General features: G+C 37.2%; 1 protein-coding gene across 6 annotated transcripts in view; it reads right to left on the bottom strand.

Moving 5' to 3' along the window:
- The window catches only part of OSBPL8 (oxysterol binding protein like 8), a 170,607-nt gene that overhangs the window by 95,594 nt on the left and 53,708 nt on the right, over positions 1-21,305 (bottom strand). For 3 of the 6 annotated variants that reach the window (XM_040233854.1, XM_040233851.1, XM_040233850.1), the window contains exon 2: positions 10,220-10,328. Coding sequence is in view for 2 of the 6 variants with exons in the window: in XM_040233851.1 (XP_040089785.1) it covers positions 10,220-10,261 (42 nt within the window). In the remaining 4 variants the exon portion in view is untranslated. Of the gene's footprint in view, positions 1-774; positions 814-10,219; positions 10,329-21,305 lie in introns of those variants that run through there. The other 3 variants (XM_040233855.1, XM_040233857.1, XM_040233856.1) reach the window with 3 other exon arrangements.

The following is a 21,305-nucleotide window of genomic DNA, read 5'->3' as shown; positions in this document are numbered from 1 at the left end:
AACACAACACTGTAAATCAACTATGCTTTGGTTAAAATAAATGTTTCTTAAAGTACTGATACAGAAATTTGTATGCTATGACCCCACTTTTATAAAATTTCATGTGTAAGATATACACGTGAATACACTTAAGAAGTGAAAGTCGCTCAGCTGTGTCTGACTTTTTGCGACCCCATGGACTATACAGTCCATGGGATTCTCCACGCCAGGATACTGGAGGGGGTATCCTTTCCCTTCTCCAGGGGATCTTCCCCATCCAGGAATCACACCTAGGTCTCCCGATTGCAGCCAGATTCTTGACCAGCTGCGTCACCAGGGAAGCCCAAGAATCCTGGAGTGTGCAGCCTATCCTTTCTCCAGTGGATCTTACCAACGTGGGGACCAACCAGGGTCTCCCGCATTGCAGGTGGATTATCTACCAACCGAGCTACCGGAGAAGCCCGAGAGCTGAGCTCTTAAGAAAGAGGCCACCAAAATAGCAATAGTGGTTGTCTCTAGGAAACAAATTTTATTTACTATATTTTCATTATTGTTTAATTATGCCACATTGTTATGTATTATTTTTATAATAAAAAAGATTAAATGTATTAACATATTGGCCAAATGAAAATGCAACTTTTAAAGTAAGCTTTTCAATTTACATTAGCTACTTTTTGTACTAACAGAATCATCTAAGATTAAACATAGTAGAAAATGTATTTTAAGAATTAACTTGAAACCCTAAAGAAATACAAAAATGTTAACATTTTGAACATGGCACCTTGTATTACTCACTGTCTCTTGAACTTCAGCAAATTCTGAACATGGCAAGATCTAAAAAAAAGACAAATTTTCTCAGGAGTGATTTAACTTTGTATACCTGAATCTGAATCTGGAGAGCACTCACAGTTTATAGAAGGAATTAAGTGCTTCATTAATCATTTAAAAAGTGGCAAAAAAAAAAAAAAAAAAAAGATAAATAGTATGTTTACACTGAAACTAAACCTTTAAAAAATTTTTCCAAGACTTCAGGAAATTACAGTCAATCTACCAATCCGTCAAGTCTTCTCTGGCATGTTTTGGGGCTTTTTCACAATTCTTAAACTCTTTGCATATATTTAATTATATCAGCCTTTTCACCACACAAGCCCTCTCTTCCTTTAGTTTCTAAAACACTCCACTGTTCTGGCTTCCTTTCTCCTAATTTCCCACCTCCATTCTGTCCTTCCACTCAATAAAACGCGTGAGCTTCACCGATGCTCAGTCCTCAATTATCTGTTCTTTTCTTTCTATCTGCTCTCTTACTGCAGGTTCCAGTCATACTCAAGGCTCATTTGCTATCTTTACTCAGACAACTTCCAAGTTTCTTCTTCAGACCTAGCCTATTTCCAAAAACTTTATCCTAAAACATCGCTACCTGTATGTTCAGACATTATTGCAAATTAACTTCTGGTTCTAAACTTCTGTTAACAAACTTCAGTATTTCCAGATCCCTCTATACTCCTAGAAATTGCCAAAGACTCCAAAGAGTTGCTGTTTATATGGATTATACCTGTTCATATTTGCTGAATTAGAAATTAAAAGTGAGAAATTCACTATCTTTGCTAGCTGATCATGGGCAAGTCACAGTGATAAGCCAAGTTGATAGTATACATACTTTTCCATAATTATGTGATGAAATGGCATTTTACCTCTGTAGTCTCCTCCCTAAAACCCAATCTAATCATCAAAAAAGCATCAGACAAATCCCAGTTGAGTGACACTGCAAAATATCTGACTAATACTCCTCAAAAATGTCAAGATTATAAAAAACAAGTAAAGTCTAAGAAATTTTAACTGCTAAGAGGACCTTATGGAGATGTGATGACTAATTGTAAAGTGCTACCTGATGGGATTCACACACATAGAAAAAGAATATTAGGTAAAAACTAAGGAAATCTGAAACAAAGACCAAAGTATGGACCTCAGGTAATAATGTATCAGGATGGATTCATTAACTGTATCAAATGTACCATACTAGTATGTTAATCATAGAGGAAGGAAACTGAGTACAAGCTATATGGAATTCTTTATGTTCACAATTTTTCTGTAAGCCTAAAACTCTTATAAAAAAAATGAAGCTTATTTAAATTAAAAAACTACTGCTTAGGAAAAAAATTAAACTAAGAAAATTTGGAAACACAAGAATACACAAGCATACACTCCATTAGCCAGCAGAGCAATGACATCACACTTCATGCAGTCTTGGGTAAAAAGTGCACTAGACGTTCACGAGAACGAGAAACAAAGCAAATAACGTCAAGTACCATGGAATTACTACAAAGATAATTCAGACCTCACAGACCCTCTGAAAAGATCTTGAGCTCCACAGTCCTGGGAACACGCTGACAAAATCTCCAAACATAATGGAAATACAAAAGATTTCTGACTTGGAACTTCTGCTGAAGTACTGTATAAAACACTGGCTATTTCTTCTACTTTTTCAAAGTTAACCCTTTCTCTAATTTAGCTCCCCAAACTTATTAGAGTCCCATCATATACCTGGAAAATATTTACATTATTCAACTTATAAGAGAATCAAGGATAACTTTTAAAAGTCAAAAAAAGAAAAGGAAGACATACTAAGAATCTAAGCACTCAAACAATAGAAAATACTGAGTAATATTTTCCCACTTGAGCGGTCCAAACATTACAAATATTTAAGTGTATTTAAGTACTGCTATTAATTTATGCTCCTATTGAATTAACAGATCTAAGTGATGATCATCAATGGCCATAAAATTTTTTAAAGTGCTGATACATAAATTTGTATGCTATCACCCCACTTATAAAATCTCATGTGTAAGATATACACATGAATACACTTAGGAAGGAGGCCTCCAAAATAGTAACAGTGGTTACCTCTAGAAAATAAATTTTATTATATTTTTCTTTATTGCTTAAATATGCCACATTGGCCTGTATTATTTTTACAGTCAAAAAAGATTAAATGTATTTACATATTAGGCAAATGAAAATGGATTATATGCCTCCTAATGGTAATACACAACCCCATCAATGAATTATTCTTGTAAAAAAAAAAAAAAAGAACCTGAATCTGAGCAAGCCTCAGGTTAAAACTGTCTACCTACCAATTTGCAAGAAATATAAGTAACTGAAGAACCCATTATATAATGACCACGGGGGAAAATCCAGATTGTGGGAAACCTACAGGACGACTACCTTATTTCTTCAGTAAATTGAAAATAAAAATTAAAACTGAAAAGGAAAAATCAAAAACAGATGCAGGAGAAACTGAAAAGATTAAAAAAGACAAAGTGACTTATCAACCAAGCCCAATACAAAGACAATAAAACTAAATTTACGCAATAACTAAATATTTGATATTAAAGAATTACTCTTTTCTTAGAGTAAGAATGGTGTTTATGGTTAAAGTTTTAAAGAAAAGTCTTTATATTTTAGAGATTATACTGAAATACTTATGAATAAAATGATGCATATGGGATTTTCTCAAAAAAAAAACCATGAGGTGGGAAGGCAGGAGTATACACAAACACGACTGACCTGAACTCATATGCTGAAGATGAGTGACGGGCACATTAGGGTTCACTATACTAGTTCACCTTATTTTTTAAACACGCTTGAGGGCACTCCCTACCTGCCCAGCGGTGAGGACTCCGCCTGCCGGTGCAGGGCACATGGGCTCCGTCCCTAGTCCGAGAAGATCCCACATGCCATGGGGCAGCTAAGCCCACGGACCACAGGTACTGAAGCCCACGCGCCCTACAGCCCATCCTCTGCAACAAGAGAAGCCACCGCAATGAGAAGCTCACACCGCAGCCAGAGAGCAGCCCCCTCTCCACAACTGGAGAGAGCCCTCGTGTGGCGAGGGAGACCCCGCACAGCCAAACACACACACACGCATTCAAAACTCCACAAAATAAAGGCTGCAAGGAAGGTCTCTGTTATCATTCTTGTATGTATGTTTAAACAGTTATAGTCAGCAAATGGTTATTAGGAAGATGAAGCTATTTTAATATAAAAGACAAGGAGTATGTAGGTAATAAATTGGTGACTGAAGTGTCTAGTTATTTCATTATTTTACATAAGAAGATATCTGCCACCTAAGAATTCACCTAATTTAGGAGCTTAATCTAACTGGCAATTCCTTAGGTGAGATGCCCCACCAGACTACCTGATTTTGGATTATTTGGCAATAGGGCCCACTTCACTAGGCTGGGCTGCACCAGAGGTTAGTACTATGACGATGGTCGTACAATAATGGCCTCCCCAAAATGTCTACATCCCAGGAATTCCCTGGCAATCCAGTGGTTAGGATTGCATGCTCACACTGCTAAGGGCTCAATCCCTGGTCAGGAAACTAAAATCCCACAAGCTCAGCTGCCAAAAAAAAAAAAAAAAAAAGACAACAACAAAAGAAAGATATTAGAATCTGTGAATGTTTAAAAGCCTTAGGATCTGTGAATGTTAATTATATGAGGCAAAGGAGTCTGCAGATGTGATTAAGTCAAAAATCTTGAGATAGAGCAATTATTCTGAATTACCTGAGTGGACCCAAAGTAATTCCAAGGGTCCTGACAAGAAGGAGACAAGAAGGTGAGTGTAGCAGGAGGCGTGACAACAAAGGCCAGAGGCTGAAAGGGAGGAGGAAGCCACGAGTCAACGAAAGACTGCTTCCTCCAGGTATCGACAAAAAGAAACGGACAGTCCCCTCAGAGCCTCCAGAATGAACACAACATCTTGTTTTTAGACTTCTAATATCCAGAGCACTAAGATAATCAGTTACTGCTACTTTAAGAAGACATTTGTGGTAACCTGTAGCAGCAACGGAACCAGCACAACGAGCTGAGTTGCCTTCTGAGAAGCGGAGCTTCCTATAACTACGTGAGTTCATGCCGAGCCTGGATGACCTCAGTCAGGGGGTACTGTGGACAGAATCCTTACCTTAGACAATTAGACTAAACGATCTCTAACAGTTTCCCACAAAGACTAAGGGGGAAAACTAGCCACAGGACTCAGAGGTTTGCAAAAGGCTCTGCTGATAGCATAATCTTTGTTAAAGTTGAAAAGAAAAGGCCTCTATGAGGCAATCCTGAAGTATATAAGCATTAGCCAAACACTTAGCAGGCAGGTCTCAAAGGGTATTCAAATATTAGATGAGCATATGTACCAAATTTGGTGACCCATTCATTATAGATAAGAAACTTCACAGCCTTTCTCCCTCCATTTCCACTTAGGGCTGGGAAGGGGGATCCAATAACAACGAAGTGCCATTGTACAAGAATACTTTATGAGGATTAATTGACATGTGGATAATTTATCATTAGACTTGAATGCATAAATGTCTTAAAGGTCAGTTATTGAGAAACTGTGCACCAAAAATACTGTCCTTATAAATCCAGGAGATCTTTCCAATCCAGGGATCAAACCCAGGCCTCCCTCATTGCAGACAGATTCTTTACCATCTGAGATGCCAGGGAAGCCCCCAAACAAAAACATACAAGATACTAAATCAATAATGGTAATGAAGAAACTAAATTAATGGTATGGTTGACCCCTGAACACGTGGGTGTGAACTACACAGTTCCACTTACAGGCAGACATTTTTCAACAGTAAACACTTCAGTGCTACAGATCCGTGGTTTGTTGAATTGCAGATACCAAAGAACCATGGTTCCATACCAAGTGTCAGAAGCTCTACCCCAACCCATCTCCAAACATTCAAGAGTCAACTATATTTAAACAAGAGAATAAAAACAACAACCTTTAAAATCTGTGACCTGATCAAAAATAATACTTAATGTTACCAAAAATAGGCAATTTAATTCATTTACATGTCATATACACAAGCTGTATGTTGTCGTCAAATGTTACATATATATAGTAGCCATACTTCTTAGAATATGATTTAAAGTGCTCAGTAAATGGTAATAAAATACCTATTTTACTTCATGAGCACGTAATCAGTAAAAATTCATCTAGTAAATATAAAACTCTAAGTTTCAGGAAGCTGGATCATCTGTAGGCCCCTCAAGAAGATACTTATTCATTTACTACATTCTAAGAATTACTGAGCTAAATCATCTTCGCCGTTCTTTCCACTTCAGAAAGCATATGACTCAAAGTGTCTAATTTAAATTAGAATCTTAAGAGTTTCTCAACTGAGAGTTCCTAATACTACAAAGATTTCTACATGGTTTTAAATTTTTATTCTCTTCTAAAAAGTCATTTATATAATCAATTTTTAATATAACAAAAGATCTCGACCTTTAATAGACTTTGTAACTTAGTTTCCTCTGGTAATAGCACAGCATACAAGATATTCAAAAGACAGGACTTTCCTTAATGTAAGGAATTTTTTTTAATCTACTTCACTTATTTGGTTTACCTCAATCTATTAATAAATATTTGACCCCTGCACTTAAAGGATTTCTCAGTGGCTAATTTCCAAAGTGTTATGAGTTCTGCACTTTTACAAAATATTTTAATACATACATTAATTGTAAACGTGTTCTGAAGTATATTGAGTATAAAGATTGAATTCATATTTTTTAGTATTTACTACCTAAGACATACAACACTACCACAAAAACAGAACTATAAACAATAAATAAGCAAATGAATTTTTTAAAAATAGAAAGCATAATCTCATGTAGGAGAAGAAAACTGAATAAGTGGACACTAAAGTCAACCGAATCCCAGCTTTCACCACCTCCAAGACTACAAGTAGTCTCAATCAGTATCTGTCTCTCTCACTCTTCTAAATCATCTCATATCCTGCTTCCAGATTCATCCTGTCCACCTTCATAAAACTATTCAGTGACATACCACTGTCTACAGAATCAAGTTCAAAATCCCTGGTCTGGCACTCAAAGACTTCCATAAGTTTGGTCTCTATCTGCCACATTGATCATTATTCTTACAAACAACATTCAGTTCAGTTCAGTCGCTCAGTCTTGTTGTGACCCCATGGACTGCAGCACGCCAGGCCTCTCTGTCCATTACCAACTGCCGGGGTTTACCCAAACCCATGTCCATTGAGTCGGTGACGCCATCCTAACATCTCATCCTCTGTCGTCCCCTTCTCCTCCTGCCCCCAATCTTTCCCAGCATCAGAGTCTTTTCAAATGAGTGAGCTCTTCACATCAGGTGAACAAAATATTGGAGTTTCAGCTTCAACATCGTTCCTTCCAATGAACAGCCAGGACTGATCTCCTTTAGAATAGACTGGTTGGATCTCCTTGCAGTCCAAGGGACTCTCAAGAGTCTTCTCCAACACCACAGTTCAAAAGCATCAATTCTTCAGCGCTCAGCTTTCTTTATAGAGCAACTCTCACATCCATACATGACCACTGGAAAAACCATAGCCTTGACTAGACGGACCTTAGTTGGCAAAGTAATGTCTCTGCTTTTGAATATGCTGTCTAGGTTGGTCATAACTTTCCTTCCAAGGAATAAACAATATTACCTTCCAATTTTTCTATGTGTTTCCCCCTGAATAAACCCTGTGCAATTAATTCCACCTTTCACCTTGTCTCTTGCCATCCTCCCTTTCTAGAATGTTCTCCTTGCTCATTTTCAATCCCGTGACCCCTATACCCTATTCATGTGTGTTCTCTTAAGACACCTTTTTACAACTTGTGTAACTATGCCTTATGTCCTTCATTTGACACTTGGTAAATGCTTATTACTGCCTTATCTATCCATCCCTCTATCTGGTTTTCTCAAAGTAAACATAATTCAGTCAGACTACATTTTATATCTCTTAACATCCCCTTCACTGGCCACAGCACTTTGTATAAAGACTGCACTCAAAAGAAGCTAACTAATACTATCTTAAAAACTAGTGCACACAATTAGGTTTTATACAACACTGCCACCACATACCGACATGTTGGTTTATATTTTCAAAGAACTTTCTGGATCATATTGTCCCTGTCAAGTAGGCAGGATGAGTATTCTTGTTTATGTATTTTTCATTTGCCTCAATATTTTAAATAGTAAAAATGAGATTCAGAGAAAGCCCAAATCCAAAATTACTCAACAGTGCAGGACTTTGAAAAATGTGTTTTGTTGCCTCTTCTGCCTCTATTTATATTTTTGGAGAAAATGCTGAATATTAATAGTTAAAACAATAACCATACTAGCTTTTATTTACTGGGTATTTATAATGTGCACAGATGTGTAAAAAGGCATTTTATAGATATATTATCTCAATTAAAATTCAAGTAAATATTAAGTAGATATTACTACTAATCTTTATTTAAAACGTGAGGAAAATTGGAAACCCTGAGAATGTAACTAAGTGACAAAGCTCAGATTTTAAAACACAACCAAATATCTACAAAGCCCATGTTCTCATCCACCTCTCTTAGATCTAAACTAACTAGCTTAGGCCATGCAGTTCAAAGGTGATATTTCATTAATAGATAACTCAAAGGTGGACCTCAAGATTAGTTTCGAATAGAGAAAATTTCAGCAGTTCACATTGAAATCAGTGGTATTACTGTTTCTAAAATAAGCTAGAATATTTCACCGAAGAAACAATGAAGTACAAGAAGAAAATTGATCTCGTGTTTTAAGTAACTTGCTCTAACCTCTCAATATCAATAGAATCAATAATAAAAAATAAAACTTTAGCAGTACAGTGCAGATATTCCGGTATAGAATTTAATACTATCTACTTAGATACTAAGTTTAAAAAGATAACAATAAATTTTAAGCATTTCTATCCAGAAAGACAGGTATGATGTAATCAACATGTTAGTGGCAAAGCAAAGTGTTCAGAGATAGACCTCAGTTGCATCATTTAAGCTGTAGCTTTTAGAGAAGATAATTAACCTCCCTGAGCCTATTTCCCTGTCTTTAAAAGTGAGGATAAGCAAATATCTACCTTTAATGACTGTTGCAAAGACAGTCTGAAAAAGTATATACTCAGAAAACAGCAATTGCTATTACTGATATTTATATCATAACCAAAAGATTTAAAAGATTCTAGCCAAAAATAAACCTTCAGGAAGTCCATTAGCTTTAAATAAGAAAATATTTATGGTAAAGTAAATAGTATGTTCCAAGAAAGGCTTTCATCTTTTTTTTTTTTTTGGGAAGACATAGTGAAAACAAAATAACCTACCATCAGTTTTCCATTTAAAATTGTCGTTACAATAACCTTCTTCATAAACCAAGTTCCGTCCATGTCCATTTTATTCTCTATTAACAAGCTATCATTTTAAAGTTTAACTTTTTTTGACCATTAAAGAAACAAGTTTGAACCAGAAATTCAGGAAAGGGTGGGACCAAGTTAACACAAGTAAGCAAAACTTCATTTTGCTGTCAATCATTACTGATCCTACATTGGAGCCTGAACAAAGAACATTGACTAAATTAAAATTCACAAACATCTCAATTTAGTAGGGACTTTCAACTTCACAGCAGTATGAAAGAAAAGCTGGCCTCTGCATCATTCCAATATTGTAACTCTGTCAAAGAATCTACCACCTAATAAGCCACAGAGCTATCAGCTGGCGACATTTTACCCACTGGCACCTTTACTTTAGGTAGTACAAACATTTCTAATAAAGAGTCTATAAATCAGTATTTAATGGCATCTTTAAAACTGCAGCAGGAAAAATGAAAATGAAATGATCCTTGAGCAAAATGTTTCTATGCGTGATAAAGCATCATTTAATTTACCCCACTGGTTAATTTTTACTTTTTTAATTACTAGAGAAGGTACACTTATAACCACCACCCATACCTAAGTGTTTTAACTTCAGAATACAATTCAATCACAGGCAGCAATACTTATTAAATCTTCACACTTCTATAGAAAGAGTATGTATGGCAACATATATTAATAATTATATCTTAATTCTTTCATTCTGTCCCCAGCTGCACAATTTACAATTTCCAGACATTTAATTTTTTCAATTGTGAATAACCTCTTGATTTCAATAAGACAAAGTTTCTTGAGGAAAACACGAACACAAACTATTATATCAATATATGGCCAGGGAAGCAAGGAAAAAGAGGTAGGAGATAGGGTGGAAGTGGCAGAAAACTGGGTTATGCTTCAACAAGCTTTAAACTACCTATAATTTTTATATCGACTTCTTGGAAGTTCGTTTTAAATACATTTTAAAAATAAAATGATGGCTTAAATCAAACACTTCCCAAGATAGATGGTAGTACCTCTGTATGCTATATTTGAATCACTCACCAAAATTCGGTCAGGTTCTCCATCTGCCAAACTTGCCTCCATAGTGAAAGAAGATAGGTTTACACTTCTCTTTCCATTAATGTTTAGCCATCCTGTAAACTTGGAAATCCTAGAAGAAGAAAATCATACACATTAGTTCTGGTATAAAACTGTGATAAGTGGAAACTAAAACATCAAGTATACAAGGATGGAGATATCATTTTAGGCTGAGCGTATCAGGAAAAATTAATAATGGAGAAACAGATCTTGACATGGGCCTTGAAGAATGGTAAAAGTTCAGAAAAAAATGAACGACAATATTTCAAGTGAAGAGGAAAAGCAAGAGCCAAGTTAAATATATGAAACTGTTCAAAATTGGAAAAGATGCCTAAACCTACTTATAATCGAGGAAATAAAATTAGATTCTTTTTCATTATCACACTGGCAAAAACTAAAGTATGCTACCATCCAATGTTGGCACAACTGTAGGAAAACAGATGTTCTCAAACACTTTTGTGAATAGAATATAAATGGAAACAATTTAGGAGAGGACAAGTTAATGAGAGAACGTAATATTTAAAAAACTTTGTGCTTCTGAATTTTTCATTTTTACAATGAATATCAATTATTTTTATACTTATTTTTATTTTTAAAAGTTTTAGAATTATGTCTTCACAAGCCTTTTCCTTTGAGCTTTTTAACTAACAAAGCCTCCAAGATGAACTCCTATAATAATTATATATATCCAGAAGTCTCTAATAATCTAATAATTTTCTTAAAACAATTAACAAAATTAGAACCAAGAAATAGGTAGATTTCTAGTCATTTCTTGGAGTTCCAAATCATTTTCTTGTTTTTGCAAGTATAAAAGGCTGCACTGAAATATAAATACAGGATGACCATCCTGTGCATACGAGTCAGCATCCTTCTCCAGCCAACCCTGTCATTGTCCAATGGGCTCACAAAGTTGCCACGGTGGTAGGGATGAACGTTATGCACGGGCTCAGCAGCATGACCCTCCACTCACCAAGACAAATTTGGCTACTGCCACTGCTGAGTGCCCAATCTCCTGCAAGAGACCTACACTGAGTCCCCAGTATGGCACTGCTCCCTGGGGTGATCAGCCAGCTACCTGTGACAAGTTGATTACATTGGACTTCTGTCTCCCCTGATGGCTCAGATGGTAAACAATCTGGCTGCAGTGGGGGAGACCCAGGTTCGATCCCTGGGTCGGGAAGATCCCCTGGAGAAGGGAATGGCAACCCACTCCAGTATTCTTGCCTGGAGAATTCTAAGGACAGAGGAGCCGGAGCCTGGAGGGCTACAGTCCATGTGGTCACAAAGAGTCAGACAAGACTTAGCAATTAACACACTATCATGGAAGGGGCAGTGCTTTATTCTAGCTGAAATAGATACTTACTCTGTGTATAGATTTGCCTTTCCTGCACAAAATGCTTCTGCCAAAACTACTATCCATAGACTTACAGAAGGCCTTACCCACTTCCTCCTGCTATTCTATAAAGCACTGCTGCTGATCAAGGAACTCGTTTCACAGCAAAAAAAAAAAAAAAAAAAAGTGTGGCAATGGCCTAACCAATTCACTGGTCTTACTATAATCTCTATTATCCTGAAACAGCTGGTTTGATAGAACAGTGGCATGACCTTTTGAAGACTGAGCCAGAACACCAGCCAGGTGGCAATACCTTGTACGCCTGGGCAAAGATTCCCCCAAAAGTTCTATGTGCTATGAATGTCCAATATATGGTGCTGCTTCTTGCATAGCCAAGATTCACAGGTCCAAGAATCAAAGAAGGAAACAGAAGTGACATCATTTATTGGCCCACAAGCAAACATTTTTATTTTATTATTATCACAATGTTATGTTAGTTTCTGGTGTACAGCAAAGTGATTCAGATATATACATACACGTTCTTTTTTTATTGGCTCAACTATAAGTGATTATTTTATTTTTTACTTTATTATTTTTTTACTTTATTTTACAATACTGTATTGGTTTTGCCATACATTGACATGAATCCACCACGGGTGTACATGCATTCCCAAACATGAACCCCCCTCCCACCTCCCTCCCCATAACATCTCTCTGGGTCATCCCCGTGCACCAGCCCCAAGCATCCTGTATCCTACATCAGACACAAATTGACAATTCGTTTCTTACATGATAGTATATATGTTTCAATGCCATTCTCCCAGATCATCCCACCCTCTCCCTCTCCCTCAGAATCCAAAAGTCTGCTCTATACATCTGTGTCTCTTTTGCTGTCTCGCATACAGGGTCATCATTACCATCTTTCTAAATTCCATATATATGTATTAGTATACTGTATTGGTGTTTTTCTTTCTGGCTTACTTCATTCTGTATAATCGGCTCGTTTCATCCATCTCATTAGAACTGATTCAAATGTATTCTTTTTAACAACTGAGTAATACTCCATTGTGTATATGTACCACAGCTTTCTTACCCATTCGTCTGCTGATGGACATCTAGGTTGTTTCCATGTCCTGGCTATTATAAACAGTACTGCGATGAACATTGGGGTACACGTGTCTCTTTCTATTCTGGTTTCCTCGGTGTGTATGCCCAGCAGTGGGATTGCTGGGTCATAAGGCAGATCTACTTGCAATTTTTTTAAGGAATCTCCACACTGTTCTCCATAGTGGCTGTACTAGTTTGTATTCCCACCAACGGTGTAAGAGGGTTCCCTTTTCTCTACATCCTCTCCAGCATTTATTGCTTGTAGACTTTTGGATCGCAGCCATTCTGACTGGTGTGAAGTGGTACCTCATTGTGGTTTTGATTTGCATTTCTCTGATAATGAGTGATGTTGAGCATCTTTTCATGTGTTTGTTAGCCATCCGTATGTCTTCTTTGGAGAAATGTCTATTTAGTTCTTTGGCCCATTTTTTGATTAGGTCGTTTATTTTTCTGGAATTGAGCTGCATAAGTTGCTTGTATATTTTTGAGATTAGATGTTTGTCAGTTGCTTCATTTGCTATTATTTTCTCCCATTCGGAAGGCTGTCTTTTCACCTTGCTTGTATTTTCCTTTGTTGTGCAGAAGCTTTTAATTTTAATTAAATCCCATTTGTTTATTTTTGCTTTTATTTCCAGAATTCTGGGGGGTGGATCATAGAGGATCCTGCTGTGATTTAGGTCAGAGAGTGTTTTGCCTATGTTCTCCTCTAGGAGTTTTATAGTTTCTGGTCTTACGTTTAGGTCTTTAATTCATTTTGAGTTTATTTACATGTTCTTTCTGTTATGGTTTATTAGGGGATGTTGACTATACTTCCTTCTGCTATACAGTAGGACCTTGTTGTTTATCTGTTTTATATAAAGTAGTTTGTATCTGCTAAGCTCAAACTCCTCACTTATCCGTCCCTAATTCCCTTTCCCCATTTAGTAACTGTAAGTTTGTTTTCTGTATCTGTGAGTCTGTTTCTGCTTCGTAAGTAAGTTCATGTCCTATTTTACATTTCACATATAGGCGGCATCATATGGTATTTCTTTCTCTTTCTGACTTCACTTAGCGTGATGATCTTTAGGCCCACCCATGATGCTGCAAATGGCATTACTTCATTCTGTTTTACAGCTAAGCAGTGTTCCATCGTGTATACACACCACCTCTTCTTTACCCCTTCGTCAGCAGATGGACGTTTAGGTTGCTTCCATGTCTTGGCTATTGTAAAATGTAATTAGAGTTTTCTCCAGACGCATATCCAGGAGGAGGATCCCTGGATCATATGGTAATTCTATTTTTAGTTTTCGGAGGAACCTCCATACTGTTTTCCACAGTGGCTACAGCAACTTACATTCTCATCAACAGTGTAGGTGGGTTCCCTTTTTTCCACATCCTTTCCAGCATTTCTTATCTGTAGACTTTTTTTTTAACAATGGTCAATCTGACCGGCATGAGATGGTACCTCCTTGTAGTCTTGATTTGCATTTCTCATACTTAGTGATGTTGATCATTTTTTCAGTGTCTATTAGCCATCTGTATGCCTTCTTTGGAGAAATGTCTATTTAGGTCTTCTCATTTTTTGTTCGGGTCGGTTTTTTTGTTACTGAGTTGTTATCAGCTGTTTGTATACTTTAGAAACTAGGCCCTTTTTGTTCACAAATATTTTCCCTAGTCCCTATGTTGTATTTTCATTTTATTTATGGTTTCCTTTGCTGTGCAAAAGCTTACAAGTTTGATTAGGTTCCAGCTGTTTATTTTTGCTTTTATTTCTATAGTCCTGGGAGACTGACCAAAGAAAACATTGGTAAAATTTATGTCAGAGTATGTTTTGCCTGTATTCTCTTCTAGGAGTTTAATGGTGTCATGTCTTACATTGAAGTCTTGAAGCCATTTTGACTTTGTTTTAGTGTGTGGTATGAGGATGTGCTCTAACTTCACTGTCTTACATGTGGCTGTCACGCTTTCCCGGCGCCACTCACTTGTAAAATGCTTGTCTCCTCTTCCCATGACCTTTGCTCTGCTTGTCTAGAGGTCTTAGTCCCAAAGGAAGGAATGCTTCCCCTGAACTGCAAGTTAAGCCTGCCACCTGGCCACTTTAAGCTTCCTGTGCCTCTGAATCAGTGGGCAAAGAAGGAACTTACTCTGCTGGCCTGGGTAATTGACTCTAATTATCAAGGGGAAATGGGACTACAACGCCACAATGGTGGTAAGAAGAGTATGTCTGGTTACTGGAAATCCTTAAGGGCATCTCTTAGTACTACCATGTCTTCTGATTAAATTCAACAGAAAACTTCAATAGCCCAACCTAGGCAGAACTACTACTGACTCAAACCCTTCAGAAACACTTTGGGTCACTCTACCAGTAAAGAACTATGGCTATCTGAGGTGCATGCTGAGAGCAAAGGAATACAAAAAGGGCAGTGGAAGAAGGAATCTATAAATCTCAGATCCCACTATATTACCAGTTACAGAAATGATAATTATAATTGTTATGAGTATTTTTTCCTTATTTTATTATGAAGGTTGTATATGGTGTGTTATATATGCTGTGTCGGAGAAGGCAATGGCACTCCACTCCAGTATGCTTGCCTGGAAAATCCCATGGACAGAGGAGCCTGGTGGGCTGCAGTCCATGGGGTCGCTGAGGGTCAGACACGACTGAGCGACTTCACTTTCACTTTTCACTTTCATGCACTGGAGAAGGAAATGGCAACCCACTCCAGTGTTCTTGCCTGGAGAATCCCAGGGAAGGGGGAGCCTGGTGGGCTGCCGTCGATGGGGTCGCACAGAGTTGGATATGACTGAAGTGACTTAGCTTAGCTTATATGCTGTGTATACTCATCAAATAAGTGGTTGCTTCTCTCTTCTTATCATATAACATAAGATACACTGACTTTACATCATAGTAGTTAATTACTCTTAACTTTATATCAATATTTAACTTATAGGATATAAAGGAGAGTGAACATCACCCAAGGACTTTGCAACCTGCCCTGCAATTTCGGGCTTGCCAGCCCCCGCAAGCACGTGAGCGAATTTCTTAAAATAAATCCATCTCCTTATTCCCTTCTTTCTTTCTGTATATACGTTTATCTAATTCGTTCTGTTTCTCCAGAGAAACCTGACTGATAAAATAAGTATGTGTGTACTCATGTCTTATCCATACAGACATAGCTATATTTATCTCATTGCTCATTCTCACCACCTTCCATGTGCTCCTCTGTATCTCCTCTTCCACAAAAGCTAAGAGGATGAGAACTCCATTTTACAAATCTTTAATCCCAGAATTCTGTACGTGGTTCACATTCCACAAATGCAATGCATTTACGCAGCATGTGGAAGGCAGAAGAGAGACAGAAACAAAGCCATTCTTCTGAATGCAGTGGCCACCTGGACTGTGACAGATATGAGGTTTCACAGTAATCACAAAATGCTCCCTGCCAGCTCCCTATGTTGGCACTACCCGCAAGCCATATCAGCAGCAGCAGTGAAAGCTGACAACAGTCTTTCAAGCGCCACACCTACTGCTTTCCCAATAAATTTTAAGAATCTAATTCCCCTTACTAGTTTTCCTTTTGCTTTAAGTATCTATAGTGATTTGTTTTCCTCAATGAACCTGGCCTGACAAGAGTTTTTTAAAACTAATAATGAAAATATATTGTTTATTAGATAGTAATCAGTGTGGAGAAGAAAAATTAGGAAGAGAGCAATTATATGACATGTACAGTAACAGGGAGAATTTTAGATAAGAACGAATCTGAGTCAAGATCTCAGTAACATGAGGGGGTGAGCTGCTCAAGTACCTAGAAGACCCTTCCAGGCAGAAGAGGAAACAGCAAACACAAAGACCCTAAGGCAGGAGCGTGAGGCTTGTTTAAAGAGCAGCAAAGAGAGCCTTTCCTGGTGCTCCCAACTCAGTGGGTGTGAGTGTGATACCTGGTTGGGGAATAAGATCCCACATGCTGTGCAGCATGGCCAGGAGATTTTAAAAAAACAGGAAAAGGTTTTTGAATTGGTTAACAAAGCAAAATTCACATTATGTAGTCTATAGGCACACACCCAAAACAATACAAATGGTACTTTATAATGCAAAAGGTGAGAGTACAGAATAAAGATAAAATATTAAAAAAATAAGATAATGAACATCAAGAAGACTAATATGGCAAGTGGAATAAGGAAAAGAGCAATGGGTAATAAGAACAGAAAGGTAACTATGTCCCAAATTGCCAACAGCCTCATAAGACAGAAGGACTCTGGCTTTCTTACATGCTGAATGAGATGGGAAGTTATCTGTTGAGAAGAGAGCAGAGAAGTAACAGAATCTGACTTATGCAGGATTCCTCTAGCTACCGGCTAAGAAAACATTAGCAACTGGAAGACCACTGCTATAATGCAGGCGTGTGCCAGAACAGCAGCAAGAAAGTGGCAGATAGTGTTAAATTATTTAAATATTTTGAATATGGAGTCAAAAGGATCTGTTAATGAACAGATACAGGATGTGACTTTAACGAGAGAGACAGATAGAAGTATGTGTGGGGGAGTAAGACCTAGATGGTCTGTGTCCTGAGCAACGGGAAGAATGAAACTGCCACTAACATATGCTGAGTACATTATAGGAAGACTTGAAGAGGAGAGGGCTGAATATCACAGCTCCTTTTGGATGTATTTACTGTGAGACACTAGTTAGACATCTGAATAGAGATATCAACTGGATATAGTTAGACCTATGACAGTGACGTTAAGAAGTCAGGGTAGAAATGTAAACTGAGAGTCAGCATATAGATGAATTTAAAACTACGAGACTAGTGAGATCTCCTTGGGAATCAGTGTAGGCAGAAAAGAGGACAGAGTTCAGAGCTCTGGGGTATTCAATATTAAAGAATCAATATTTATAGAATGAATAAATCCCAATTTTTGCTTTTCAATTTTCAGATCTACTCAATATAATTATTTTATGTAAAAACAAAATCACTCTATATAAAAAGCTAAAACAATTTTGAGAAAGAAGACCAAAGCTGAAGGTATCATGCTCCCTGACTTCAGACTATACTAAAAAGCTACAGTAATCAAAACAGTATGGTACTGCCACAAAAACAAACACATAAATCAACAGAATAGGGAGCCCATTTAAAAAACCCACTCAACTGCAGTTAATTAACACAACAAAGGAGGCAAGAATATACAATAGGGAGAAGACAATCTCTTCAATAAATGGTGCTGGGAAAACTAGAGAGCTAATGTAAAAGAATAAAATCAGAATATTTCCTTACACCATATAAAAAAAAAAAACCTTCAAAGTGGATTAAAGATCCTGATAGACCAAAAACCATGAAACTCCAAGAAGAAAACATAAGCAGAATACTCTTTGACATAAATTCATAAATATTTTTTGGATATATCTCCCAAGGCAAAGGAAATGCAAGCAAAAATAAACAAATGGGACCTAATTAAATTTAAAAAGCTTATGCACAGAAAAGGAAACCACTGACAAAAGGAAAAGACAACCTACAGAATGGGAGGAATTATTTGTAAATGATATGATCAATAAACGGTTAAAAAGCTCATACAACTCAATACCACAAAAAATAATACCATCCAATTAAAACCTGAGCAGAAGTCCTGAATAGACATTTTTCTAGAAAAGACATACAGATGGCCAATTGGCACATGAAAATATGCTGAACACTGCAAATCATCAGGGGAATGAATGCAAGTCAAACCACAACAAAATACCATCTCACAATCTGTGAGAACGGCTCTTACCAAAAAACCTCACAACTTACAGATGCAGAAGAGGATGTGGAGAAAAGGGAACTCTTTTATTCCCACGGCTGGTGAGAATGTAAACTGGTGCAGTCACTATGAAAGATAGTATGGAGGTTCCTCAAAAAACTAAAAATGGAACTACCATATGATCCAGCAATCCCATTCCTGAATATATATCCAAAGAAAATAAAAATACTAATTGAAAAGATACATGCACTCCCATGTTCATTGTGGCATTACTTATAACAGCCAAGATACAGAAGCAACTTCAGTGCCCATCAACAGATGAATGGATAAACATATGAGATTATATATCTATCTGTATACATGATATATATATATATATATATCTGTATCTTAATCTTTCTCTCTCTCTCTCTATATATATATACATATATATACACACACATTAAAATGTTACTTAGCCATAAAAAGGATGAAATTCTGCCATCTGCAGCAAAATGGATGAACCTAGAGAATATCTTGCTTATTGAAATGTCAGAGAAAGACAAACACTGTGTAACATCACTTACGTGTGGAATCTGAAAAATAATACAAATAAATCTTAATGCAAAACAGAAAGAGACTCACAGAGAAAACAAATCTGTGGTTGTCAAAGCGGAGAGGTAAGGGAGAAAAAAACAAGTTAGTGGTTTGGGTTTAACAGATACAAACTACACAACAAGGATATACTGTATAGCATAGAGGATTATAGCCATTATCTTATAATAACCTAGGATGGAATATAATCTGCAAAATACTGAATCACTACGCTATACTCCTGAATCTGGCCGCTTCCCCTGTGGCTCAGTGGTAAAGAATCTGCCTGCCAATGCAGCAGATACAGGTTCGATCCCTGGGTTGGGAATCGCCCCTGGAGAAGCAAATGGAAACCCACTCTAGTATTCTTCCCTGAGAAATCCCATGGACAGAGGAGCCTGGAAGGCCACAGTCCATAGCATCACAAAAGAGTCAGACACAACTTAGGAAGTGAACAACAATACCTGAACCTAATATAATATTGTAAATCAATTATACTTTGAGAAAAAATAAATTAGAAAGGGAGCAGGAAAAGAAAGACAATTGCCCTAAATTCCTCACAGTTGAAACTAAGGAGCTGAGATGCTACTAACATGTCAAGAAACAAGTTTTTAGTATTTTCTTTGAAATCAAAGACTATAACTGAAAATGTATAATGAAAAATCCTAGAGGGAGAGGGTGATTGACTGGAAGCTTAAAGTATAAGCAGACTCGTTTCCCCCTCTTTTAAGAGTTTAAAGCTAATCTGAGAATAAAAAGTACATTTTTAAAAGTTAAAACAGTGATTAAACACAGCCTGGTGGCAGTAGGCTCTAGGGAGCAGACCTGGAGAGAAGCAAGGCAGTCTCCTATTCTAACTCTTCCTAAACAGTGTATGTTGCTTCTATAACCAAAAAAGAATGCCTAAGTTTTTTGTAAAATAGTACAGTGCATCACAATCCTGAAGACTTCCTTCTCCAAACTGCCCAGCTAAAGCTAGGCCTGCATCCTAATTTAAACATAATTACTAGCCGGATTCAAAGTTTAAAGACTCTGCTCCCTCTTTTGTTCCTTTGTTATCAGTATACTCTAGACATTGTTTGGGGACACTGCTGCCTTACTGTCTACCCTTGAACTAACAGAGTTCCTAGAGAAAAAAAAATGTATAAAAATCTTCTCTATTCTGGGCTTGAACTGTTACTCCAGTCACAGAAAAAATGAAGGTGCATCCACTAAGCAAGCCTAATGACTTTAACATATGTCACTGAACCATAACAGCTTCTTGACAGTGTTGAATGATGGCTGTCTCTGAAGGCTGCTACAAGTTGTGTAGGTTAGATTGTGGCTCCTATCTCACAGCATGCTGTTTTGTTTTGTTAAATGCTTAAGTTATAAAAACATTCTTTAAAGCAAGAATGTCTATCAGTGAACACACCGTACATCTAAAGATTAGCACTGCCTTCTTATCACTGGAAACTGGGATTAAATTCAATAATCTTAACTTCAGTCATTGCCAATTTGATTTTTTTAAAAAGACTGCAAATAAGAGGAATTCGGTCTAGTTAGTCTGAACTAATGTACAGTATTTATAGTAGATTAAATCCTAAAGGAAAGTCTAATATAATGAGAAATTAATTATACAAATGTGACACATCCCAAAAGCTAGCACCAACATGTAATTCATAAGCAGTTTGAAATGTATATATATGTGCATGTGCACACCTGCACACACACACACACACACACACACGACTGCTTTATTAGAGCAGCTTATCCAAATGGCTTTCAAAGCAGTGTAGTGCATGTTTTTCATGAAATGTATTCATACTTTGGCACCTATGAGTTATGTTAAGATGTTTTCCATTCTAAAAATAACAACAAGAATGATAGTGATGGTTCTAATGGAAGACTGAGAGGCAAGCAAGAAGCTGGAAAGGACAAGAGGGAAGCATGGTTAGAGTGTAAAAGGCAAATTACCCTACTGTGGCTGTACAACCCTAGGGAGACAGATGAGAAAGATATCTCAGGGAGACACAGAGAGGGAAGAAATAGTCTGAGCTGTCAGACCATGTCTTGGAAAAGAGAAAGGCATGGTAAATTACCTAAAGATATAAAGTTGAAAGGAGAGAAAAAATCTAGATGACTCCTCTTATCTGGATTTCTCTGGAGTATGAGGTATATAGGCATTTTCAAGCACTGCCCCTCCTACAATACCCTTATTAAAAGTACCTCATTTCACAAACATGAGGCTTCCCTGGTAGCTCAGACAGTAGAGAATATGAATGCAGTGCAGGAGACCCGGTCGATTCCTGGGTTGGAAAGATCCCCTGGAGAAGGGAATGG

This window comes from Oryx dammah, unplaced genomic scaffold, assembly GCF_014754425.2.
Source record: "Oryx dammah isolate SB20612 unplaced genomic scaffold, SCBI_Odam_1.1 HiC_scaffold_29, whole genome shotgun sequence".
Lineage (NCBI taxonomy): Eukaryota > Metazoa > Chordata > Mammalia > Artiodactyla > Bovidae > Oryx > Oryx dammah.
Note: the sequence above shows the minus strand (reverse complement) of the source record. Positions and strands in the feature narration are given on the sequence as shown.